Consider the following 11,670-nt stretch of genomic DNA (forward strand, 5'->3'; position numbering starts at 1 on the left):
CTATGTAATAATCGAAAGGCCCATATCTATGCTGTGAATATGAAGTGGAGGGTGATTGGTAGGAGGTTATCTGACTTCGGAGGTTTACTGTTTTATTTTACAGTTGCTTAGCAACAGACTGATATGTGGTAAGTGGAGAAGCAATGTGATAAAAACTGTTAACAGCTGATGGTCTTTAGTCCTTGACTCCAAGCCGGTTTGAAATGTTTCTATGAACTCAGAATTTGGAATATTTCAAGAACCTCTGAATATGAATTGTTACTTATATACCAAATAATTGATGGTTACTAACTTACTTTTCAATGTTGCACCTTTAGAAGAGAGATGCATGCATGGTGTACTCATTAGATACATGCTATTCAATCAAAGTCAAAACATGAACTACTGTATCATATACTTGTGTATTACTGCTCCTTGTGCAAGTCTTCAAAGATTTGAGATTTGAGGTGCATGTGTAAAAGACACAGGAACCAGTTTAGTGTTTTTGTTTTCCTATTACTGTTGGACAATGCAACACCCGTCTATTCATTTTCGATCGTTTCTTACAATCAGTCCTGACATTAGCAAATCTAAAGCACTACCCTAAACCTTTTCATCATGTGTATCTAACCTCCCTCCTTTAACTTTTCATATTTTGTGTCACAGCATTGCCTAATTGGATAACACATTGCAGGAGGTGTTAAGAGGCTACTGACAAACTGAAATGGTACACCCACACAGACAGTGTGATGAAGAAGGCAGAACAGAGCCTCTTCAACCTCAGGAGGCTGAAAAAAAATGGCTTGGCACCTAAAACCCTCACAAACGTTTACAGACACCCAATTAAGAGCATCCTATCGGGCTATATCACCACCTGATATGGCAACTGCACTACCCGTAACTGCAGGGCTCTCCAGAGGGTGGTGTGGTCTGCCCAACGCCTCACCGGAGGCAAACAACCTGCACTCCAGGACACCTACAACACCCGATGTCACAGGAAGGCAACAAAAAAAAAGTTAATCAATGACAACAACCACCCGAGCGACGGCCTTTTCACCCCGCTATCATCCAGAAGGCGAGGTCAGTACAGGTGCATCAAAGCTGGGACTGAGAGACTAAAAAACAGCTTCTATCTCAAGGCCATCAGACTGATAAATAGCCATCAGTAGCACATTAGAGTCTGTTGCCCTATATACATAGACTTTAAATCACTGGTCACTTTAATAATGGAACACAAGTCACTTTAATAATGTTTACATATTTTGCATTACTCATCTCATATGTATATACTGTATTACATTCTACTGTATCTAAGTCTATACCGCTCTGACATTGCTCGTCCAAATACTCATATATTCTTAATTCCATTCCATTACTTTAGATTTGTGTGTATTGTGTGTATTGTTAGACATTACTTGTTAGATTTTACTGCATTGTCGGAGCTAGAAACACAAGTATTTCACTACACCCGCAATAACATCTGCTAAACACGTGTATGTGACCAATAAAATTGTATTTGATTTGAAAACCATGTCCATTTAATATCACTGTTTCCTCTGTGCTAGCTGTATTTAAAAAAAATAAACAGTATATGCATTGGTTTATTCGTCATTGGAACATTGTGGAAGCAAAGTTCAGGAACCTTCTCAAAGAAACAAAAGGAGAGGCCCTTATTAGATGATTTACAGACAGTGAGTGTTGCTATCCAGCTGTGTCCCACTGTAATTCAAAACACCCAGGCCTTTTATTATACAAAGTAGAGCCACTTGCTCTGTTTTCACACCCATCTGTCAAACTCACCCTCCTCACCGTTAGCCATCATCATATTGTTTTTTGAAGGTTTTACAAAGATCCATGCTATAAGAAACCCTTATCAAAATACCCAAATTACAAATTGTTATCCTGATATTACACAGGGGGAAGGAGATTATGTGGTTTTATACACGTGATTAAGTTGTTATTCCCACACGACAGTTCTCTGCTGTGTTACTACCTTTCCCATGTCCTGAGGAAAGGTACATCAATAATTAAGTATAGCTGAATATGATTAGACTCCAGGTTTAAGTTATGGAATAATATTAATGTTGGTGAATAAGGGAGGACTTGTCTACGGGAACCAGCATCTACTATTCTGTGGAGTAGGTTCATCCTCCGGATGGATTAATGGGATGAATGAGTGTGTGGAACAATGGGCCCGGGGCAGGCAGTAACCCTGGACAGTGGAGGCCCTTGGTGATGAGATGATAATTTTAGAGCTTCCTGTCCTGCAGAGCTCAGCAGGAGGGACTGTGTGTACTGAAGCTGCATCCTCCTCCTCTGAAGATCTGAGCAGAAACCACACTAGTTTGCTTCCTTCTGTCAGCTTCCCCCAAAAAACAAATTTTCTTCCCTCTTTCAATCCTGGAGTTTTCATTTTCATTTCAATATTTAGGACCATTTGCACAATTTAGTCACTAGCGTTTAATGAACATATTTGTTGTAGACCGTTTAGAAAACTAAAAACTCCGTACTGCTCTGTTTGTTTGGGGGTCATACTGCATGCACCAGGTGGCAGTCTACATTCAATGTTTCACTCAAAAGTTATCCTTCTCAGAATTCACTGCTATATGATATCATTTTGACAATCTCTGATAAAAATGACATAGATTGTTGCCTGAGTTTGCGTAATCATTAATGAGTCTCGCCAAAAGTATCGCCTATTTGTTTTGATCTCACGGTACTCGTTTGTGTCGTTTGTCCACCAGCCTTATGAATAGTCACATGACAAAGATGTAGTCCAATCAGCTGCCTCCAGAAGAAAGCTCGTAATTTTAAACAGTGTGGAATGCCACTGGTCGCTGCATCGACAATGTGGCACCGATAACCAACAAACTACAATAATTTGGGTTGTTTGCACGTTGATTCTAGCGTCAATATGATGAGTTCTCATATTGTCACTCCTGGGCCTTATAGGGCGACAAAACTGGTAAGCTTTTCTTGTACACTTGTTCTTGTTGTGAAGTTAGCTAGCGAACGTTAAACCGTTAACTAGTGTTACGATGCTAGCAATGCTGCAACTTGGGCAAACGAGCGAACTAGTTATGGTGTAAATTGGGCAACCTAGTTACCTATGCTGTAATGCTGTAATTTGGGCAAATAGGCTGACTAGTTAGCTAACGTTAGTATGTTGCAACTTTGGTGGGTTGGTTGGCTGTCTGACTGGCTAACGTTAGCTATGCTGCAAACTGGCTAGAACTGTGCAGATCACTCACAATGTAACGCTGTCTGTTATCGGTGTTGCTTTTTCCAGAGTCGGACAGCCTTACATATTTTAGGCCAGCAATATGTTAGCGAGGATTAGCTAGTTAGTGACAAATCCCTGATCGTTTTCATATTCTGATTTGACGAATCCCTGATCGTTTTCCTATTCTGATTTGACGTCAGGATGATATCACATCAGCAATTAGTAGTTGAAACACTCCCCGCCCCTGTTTCGGTAGAAATATGAGAGATGGTGCTGGAGAATTGTAACCACTCTCAAATGAATAGACAACTATGGTAGCCCTTGATCACGACTCTCAGTTCCATTACACATAACGTTACGAGTCATTGGATGAAGGTGTCCTTCTGTATGGGGGAAATTTGAACGCTGGGGCTCTTAACAATCAGAAAATTAACACTAGGTATGGTTTTGGAAGCTAGGACCATAACTTCAATTTCGGCGATAAATCATGAAAATAGAAGTCCCACATGGCCATATCTAAATGTTACAGCACTTGTGGAAGACGGGGCCACCACCTGTGTGTATGCGTAATTCTGGAAGTGTAGCAGGAGGGTAGTTTTGTTGGATGGAGTCACCCATAGCTGTATGGAAGTGTGCAAAACTGCTACAGTAAGTGTATCTGTTTTATTTGAATTATTATTTATTTCTGCTGAAAGATATGTTTCGAAATCCAAAATCTCAAGCGGTGATTGACGTTTCTAAACGTTCACAGCCTAGAGTTTGAGAGCAATGGATGCAAAGACTATCTATTATACCAAATTGATCGTTTAACATTTTTTTTTTGTCTATATAGTGTTACATTTATAGTTCTATGAAGTGTTATTTTGTTTACAAACACTGGCGTAAAACTAGTCCGGCTGTGATACAGTTCATATACATTCTGAAAACATTTGTGTGAAATCGTGTAAATGTTCCTTAGTAAGAGTAAGAATGTTGAATTCAATACAATTGTAACATACTCTACAGGTTGTTTGTGGGGTTTGTACTTCAGCGGCTCGAAATTTGAGACAATTTACTTATGAAATACTTTTTAGAGAGGTGGTATGTATATGGTTTGGCACCAAGGTAAAGTCAGTTTAACATAAGATATTCGGTTTTTGCTCGTCAGTAGCTATTGAACCACGCATGCCATGACAATAAAAATGGGATATTCTGAATCGGGGGAGGGTGGAGGAAAAATAAACTTTTTATATATTGAAATCTGAATACAAAATTGGACAAACCTCAGACAGCCGGTAGAGTAAGTACAATTTAATTTGTAAGTACAATTTAATTTGCAGTGGAATGAAGTCACAAAGCTATTCAAGGCAGGGATGCCTCTGCGGAAACATCGTCAACACTTCAGAGTATATGGGAACTGTTTTACTGCCATAGCAGCTGTCGACTGGCTACACGAACTGCTCAGGTACAATAGTAATTTTGGACCAGATGTCACCAGACAACAGACTATCCAACTGCTGAAGAAGTTCCTCAAAAATCATGTGATCGAGGATGTGAAGGGCAGATGGGGTTCAGAAGATTTGGAAGACAACAGCCATCTCTACAGGTATCCTAAATCCTAGATGGTGGATAAATAGTTCAATCAGGCTGTTTGTTTACCATTGTAAAAAATGTAGACCAAAGCCAGCATATAAATGGGCATTCCCTCTCTCCTGTGAACATAGCTGGATTTGGTCTATTTATAGACACTCTGCAAAGGTGTGGCTTAAGGTGACCACGCCTCCGGGTAGGTTACTCCCATGTAATTAGCCTAACTTTGGCATCATCCTAAGCAAACTGACACTTAAAAAAAAAAAAAATAATAATGTTTTCAGTCTTGTCGATATTAACATACTTGGCTATCACAACAAATTATTTGCATGATACTTATTCTTCAACTCTAATTTGCTACCCGACCTGTTAACACTTACAGAAAAGATGTCACATTATATTTGTCATTGTTTGTTAACACCTAGTTTTTTCGCCCGTTGGTTAGCTGTCTGGCTAGTGAGAAGTTAGTCTCGCTCTAATTCGCTAGTCGCGTAACTACTTCCACTTTTTGCCTACCTGTAGTTATTTGAAAGAGTTGCTTCTTGTTGGCTGGCCTATACAGTGGGGCAAAAAAGTATTTAGTCAGCCACCAATTGTGCAAGTTCTCCCACTTAAAAAGATGAGGCCTGTAATTTTCATCATAGGTACACTTCAACTATGACAGACAAAATGAGGGAAAAAAATCCAGAAAATCACATTGAACAATTTTACATCTAGAATGAAAGTGTTTTTAGGTATGATGTAGTTTGTTGATTAAGACGACATGGAAGTATGTTAGATGACCAACCAAGAATTTCCACAATTTTTATAGAATGATACAATAAAAGAATAGACATTGTCGGCTTATGCTTAAAGTAGGCAATTTAACATGGGAGTGCCCTACGGCTGTACCTTACTCGGGGATGTGGTCACGTTAAAACATGTCGTATGTGTATTATTCCTGCCCACCAGAAATTGAGCCAGGGAGATGACTCCTTTCTCTACAATCTCTGGGGCACCCCCTCCGTGGGGTGGGGGCAATAAGCAGACCAGTGCGATCCCATCCCGAAAGAATGAGGGAGTGGGATGTCTCGCTTTCTCTACCATCTCTGGCCTAAGTAATCTTTTTGGGTGTTTCATTGAAATAATTGTAGTATTTCACCTTTGCTGTCCTAGGTTTGCTTCAACATCTCCTTTGAAACCAATTCCCTATCGCCCACCTGTGTCAGGGCCTGCATCAGTAAAGAAGAGTTTCTCAATGAAAGAAAAGGAAGGCTTCTTCAAATGTAGGACTTCCAAGAAACCTGGCAAGGAGACTACAGTAAGTATTGTTGATATTTTAGAAAATGTTCCCCTATTGTGCCCCCGGTATGATTTGCCCGCATAATTGACTGAGAAATTGTTTCTCACAGGAAAATGTGGATCCATCAAAACAAGATATGGAGACTGAGCCTGTGATTGAAGTGGTTCAGGCCAGAGCACTAACAGAGGAAGATATTCAGGATGTTTGGAGAGGCATCACTCTCACACAGTAAGATTCACTCTTCATTTGTTTTAAATAATTCTTACTCATTTTAATGAGTAGATCCTTATTCCATTGCCTCTTTATTCCTTCAGCCTTCAGAAAACATTGGGATTGACTGCGCTTGAGGATGTTTTGGATCCAAGACACATCAATTCTCAAAACATTGTGTACAACATGACCAATGTGAACAAGCATGGGGTTGTTACACTTGAGGACAAGACTGGTATAGCCTATTCTTTCTCTGATTTATATCTGTACACAATGTACGCAAAATGTAAGATGCATGGTCATTTATTAGCCTTTTCTCCACAGATGACCTCCCACACTGGGTCTTGTCTGCAATGAAATGTCTTGCAAACTGTAAGTAAGATTTTACTCAACAGTTTTAGTGGCATATTGTATTGAGAAATAGATTTCACCTCACACAAAACAAGACTAGGCTCTCAATAGGAGAGCTATGTTTTCAGACCAACATCTAAAAAATGTCACTGAACCCTTTCTAGGGCCGAAGTATGATTCCAACCAGCCATCCTATCCTGGGTTTGAGAGGGATGTGTTTAAAACCGTCTCTGACTACTTCTACAGCCTCCCTCAGCCACTTCTTACATTTGAGTACTATGAGTTGTTTGTCAACATCTTGGGTATGTATGCATTTTGCAAGCTTTAAAATTGAATGCATAAATGACCATGAGGTGAAATGCTTTGACAAACTTAATTTTTGGGGTTTCCCTGTTCCCCTCTAACCTAAAGTGTTACTAAAACCTGGATTGAATTAACCTATAATGTAATTTCCCCATCTTTTGCAACTTAGCTATCAACATTTGCAGTTATTTACAAGTTAAAGTAGAGGACAAATCTCAGGTGTGGTTATTGAATTCAGGCAAATGTTTTAAAGTTTACTGGACTAGTATTCATCCTTCTATATGAAATTTCAATTTTTTTTATAAGAGCTCTATTTGATAAGATTTAGTTTGTCTTGTCTCCACTCTGCAACTGAACAAAGATTGACCAGATCCAATACAAGCAGCATGAAACTGCAACTGGTTGTTATTTCCCTCCTAACAGAGGATGTGACTCGACTGTTCTGTGGCTGTGACTGTGACATTTGTTATAACTAACTCATGTATGTCCAATTAGCTATTCCCTTTCCCCACAATGTGCCAACTCCCTTGTTTATGTCCTGCTGGCTTCACAAGTGTTGTTTTTGTTTTTGTCTGGTCTCTTGCTAGTTTTATGTGGCTACATTGTGGCTCCTAAAACTCAAAGAGGAAAGCGAAAAAACCAAGAGGATCCCAGCTACCCCCAGCCTGCAAAAAACCCTCACATGAAAGGTGCTGTTAACCTGTTCAAATCAACGGAATGTCTGCTGTTGAGCTTAATTCGGAAAGAGGCTTTTGAAGAGGGCGACTCACCAATGAGAGAGGTGTTCAGTTCAAAGGCCCAGTCCACGTTTGCAGCTCTGAAGACGGGCTGTGCCGGGAGGGTCCCCCAGATGGGTCTGACAGGCCGAAGGGCCAGTTCCGGGGATGTCCTGGGAGGCAACTCTCCGAGTCTTGTACGGTCAGAGAGCAGTGGAGCCTCATCAGTTAGGCTCAAAAGACCCAGTAGTTGCTCCCTGGAGAGAATCCTGGATGAATCAGCTAAGTCTGACTCATGCACCCAACACAAGTTGTTCCAGTCTACAGAGAGTCTGGTGTCCTGCAAAAGTAACAGTGGCAGCAAGTACAGCACCCCACCTCAGAATAAAACTGACTCTCTGTCTGTTTTAGACAGCTACCCTTACTCTGAACCCCAAGTCTTTGTCACCATGGCAACTCCCAGTTGCAACACCAGTTCAGGTATGATGTCTGTAGACGGTAGCACTCACAGCTCCAAAAGCGAGGGTGCCAGAAGCGGCATCTCGCTACCAATGGACAACCTCTCAGTCAGTCAGAAGCCCAAGCGCCCTAGGAGCATTGGTACCGGTTTGGATATAGCTGAGCACAGAGGGATGTCTGCCAGCTGTTTCAGTATTAACGCCCCTGTAGCAGAGATCACCGTGAAGCCAGACTCCTCCTCCACTGTTGGCCTGAGGGGTCCCAGTCTGCTTAACCTGAGGGCCAGCAGCATGGACCTCCGAGACCTCAGAGCTGGGCCTTCTGTTAGCAGGCGCTGTCAGAGCTCTCTGGACCTGTCCAGGCCAACCTTTGCTCTGCCCTCTGTGTTCACTTATGCACGCCGTCTGAGTTCCGAGCAAAGTAAGCCTACATCTGCATGCTTGTGTTTGTGCTTTTGCATGTCTTAACACCTGGCCTAACATTGCTCATTGGGCTTGCACTAATATGGGGTGAGACTCTAATTGTCCTTTAAGAGAAGGTTATCACTGCAGGCATTTCAATTGTAATCATCTGGATACTTTCCAGAACTTTAAACGGCCCTGTTTAAAGTATTATGCCTATACAATTACATTTAATGATGACGTGTACAAGTTTTTAAATGTAACATAGTTAATGCAGTTCTTGCTGTAGAGAAGCAAGGGCTTTTTGCCATTAAGATATAACATTGATTTAATCTTCCAAGTGAAATCACACAGATGCTTAATCCGCTCGAATGCATTTCATTAGCCTCAAGTCCTAGTGGTGTGTATGCATTGTTTTGATCTGATGCATATCAAGGGTTGAATACATGCCATTCCAGTGTACAGTCGTGTGATTGTGTATATGTGAAGGTCTCCTCCAGCCTCAGTTGGAGCGGGTGGCCATTGAGGCTCTGCAGCTCTGCACCCTGTTGCTGCCCCCTGCCAGCCGGAGGAAGCTCCAGCTGCTGATGAGAATGATCTCCCGGATGAGTCAGAATGTGGACATGCCTCGGCTCCATGACGCCATAGGAACACGCACATTGGTGAGGGCTGAGAGAAACACAGGTTTTACAATTCTGCGTGATGATTTGAACATATCCTCATAACTCCATTATTCAATCCCATTGTGTTTCCAGATGGTCCATACGTTCTCCCGCTGTGTGCTGGGCTGTGAGGAAGAGGTGGACCTGGATGAGCTTCTGGCCACCAGACTGGTCTCCTTCCTCATGGATCACCACCAGGAGATACTCCAGGTGCCAGTCTATCTGCAGAACGCTGTCCGAGACCACCTGGTATACCTCAGAAAAGTACAGGTATAATACTGTCACTCTTATAAGGTATCTATTATATACCGTAGTTGGTTACGTGAGTTGTCATGAAATATAATTTTCATAGATTTTAAAGGTAGACGCAATGAAATGACGTTGCCATGAGCAACACTAGCTATTGCGATGAGCAAGATGCAAGATTTCCTGGTCACACAGTATCTGTGCATGTGCAAGGGGTCCCCTTCACCCTGTTTTCAATGTGGTAGCTACAGGACCAAAACAGCGGCGAAATTTAGCCTTGTGCTTCAATGCTCTTAGTTGTGGAAATTGACCCACTATTCTATTTACTTTATGTATCTATGTCATATCGCTGAGTCTACCTTTAAAGAAAGTAGACCATAACGTGTTGAAAGTGTGACTATCCTCTCCTCCTCTAGATAACCTACCCAGGTAGTGGTGGTGTGGAGGCCCCCATGCCCATCTACTCCTTCTGCAGACAGATCAGTACCGAGGAGTTTGAGGAGCAGAAGCTGAGTGTGTCCCAGGCTGCCATCGCTGACCTGCTGGAGAGCCTGGTCAAAGACAAGAACATGTCTGTAAAGGATAAGAAGAAGAAGCTCAAGCAGGTAACAAGTTAGACGGCATGTTGTGTGACCACTTTCTTAATATTCTCTTATCTCACTACACAGTACGAAAATGAATGCACTCACCTGTAAATCACTCAAGACTCTGCTAAATTACTCAAATGTACAAATGTAATCTCACTGCACATTTGTGTACAATTTACACCCCCCCCCCCCCCCCCCCAAGCTAATACATTTTTGTATCATCAGTTTCAGAGGCAGTATACAGACATTTACGCTCGCCGATTTCCAACGACTGCGAGCGAGGCGCAGCTTTTTGAAGATAAACCAAAGATCAAACCTCCAATGCTGATAAGTATGAAAAAACCAAAAGCTTTTGGAATTAGAAATTGAAGGTACAATTGGGATGCAACTGTTTGTGTGGAATATTTTTGTTGCTTGAAACTAGACCTGGCAGCTAAATGTAGGAAGGTGGGAGGAAACTACTGTGGGGACCACCACAATTTAGACTGCAACTATAACATTTCTCTTTAGGGTTGAATTATGCATGTTTTATGTTAAGTCATGTTTTTGTGTGTGTAATTTCTAAATACTGCAGTATGTATCTTTAGTGCACCAAATAATTTATTCGGGATTGATGATGCCCTCGTATGGGAGTATAAGCTGTAAGCAAATGACAATTTGGGAGTCGATTCTTTATTTTCTTTATTTTGAAGTTGATCCAGATTTATACACTCCGATTGACATCAATGTACGGAATTTAAACCTTCAGGGATTAGTTTTATTGTTAAGATTAATAATAAAATTAGTCTACCTAGTTTTTTTTTTTCATAGGGTTGTATGAAATGCTTATAATTGAACTTTGTTCATGTTTTTCTGTTTGTTTTGTCACTTCTCTGTATTTTTATTCCATTAACATTCTCAAAGTTGAGCTCAAACTACTTTATTGTATATTTTTGGTGTGGGATGTTTTTCTTTATTTCCTGGCTAGTTATGTTCAGCCATTTGGGATAATGAAGTTTTGCACTATTTTCTGTCATTTTTAAACGAACAGTAGTTTAGACTAGTCAATATAATGGTTCATATATATATATATATATATATATATATATACTTGACAAATGTATTTTTACTGCCATTTATGAAGTATTAAACCTAAAAGGGAGACTTTTGGACTTATTTAGATGCATTTTCTCAATACCTCTTTATAGCTGGATACCTAACCTCAAAGGAAGAGCCATCAATGACATATCAGTTTACCCTTTGACTTGTATCGTTATTTCCCCGCAAAACATCTGTTTACTATGCAACGTTCTTGAAAATAAAGTGTTCAACTGTAAAACAAAATCCTCTTTACGAACTGTGCAAATGTACTTGCCTTTATTAGTGTTCTAGGGTGGTGTTTATTTAATCAGATTTGTTTACCTCCATGTCCTTGTACTGTCTGTCTGGCACCAGAAGGGAGAGACAGTGTTAACTCTGACACAGAATTCCATGTATCTTTGCACTACACATGGTGAATGTGGCAGAGCTCTGCTGTTAGAATTCTAAGCTCATTGCAACTGAAGATGATAACTTGCATGTCCCTCTGATTCTGACCTTTATCCCTCTAGATCGGGATAAAGAAAAGACCCCCAGTTAATCATACGTGCACAACAAACACCCTCTGTGTGGGTGCCTACACAGATTATTGTAAAACATTTGAG

The 11,670-nt window shown here is 40.8% G+C and overlaps 1 protein-coding gene across 2 annotated transcripts; it reads left to right on the forward strand.

The window, feature by feature from the left end:
• The first annotated feature begins 2,737 nt into the window (after positions 1 to 2,737).
• depdc1 (DEP domain containing 1) lies at positions 2,738 to 11,311 on the forward strand. Of its 2 annotated transcripts, XM_021604012.3 has the most exons (12): positions 2,738 to 2,944; positions 4,522 to 4,787; positions 5,927 to 6,071; positions 6,163 to 6,281; positions 6,368 to 6,498; positions 6,588 to 6,635; positions 6,779 to 6,916; positions 7,505 to 8,512; positions 8,983 to 9,155; positions 9,249 to 9,425; positions 9,818 to 10,006; positions 10,214 to 11,311. In XM_021604012.3, the coding sequence occupies exons 1-12, from the start codon at positions 2,894 to 2,896 to the stop codon at positions 10,355 to 10,357; spliced, it is 2,589 nt and encodes an 862-aa protein (XP_021459687.3). In that variant the 5' UTR covers positions 2,738 to 2,893; the 3' UTR covers positions 10,358 to 11,311. The 2 variants fall into 2 exon arrangements, with proteins under 2 accessions (XP_021459687.3, XP_021459688.2); XM_021604013.3 differs by lacking the exon at positions 7,505 to 8,512.
• The last annotated feature ends 359 nt before the right edge of the window (positions 11,312 to 11,670 follow it).

Source organism: Oncorhynchus mykiss, chromosome 5 (assembly GCF_057628025.1).
Source record: "Oncorhynchus mykiss isolate SJ-2025 chromosome 5, ASM5762802v1, whole genome shotgun sequence".
In the NCBI taxonomy this organism is placed as follows: Eukaryota; Metazoa; Chordata; class Actinopteri; order Salmoniformes; family Salmonidae; genus Oncorhynchus; species Oncorhynchus mykiss.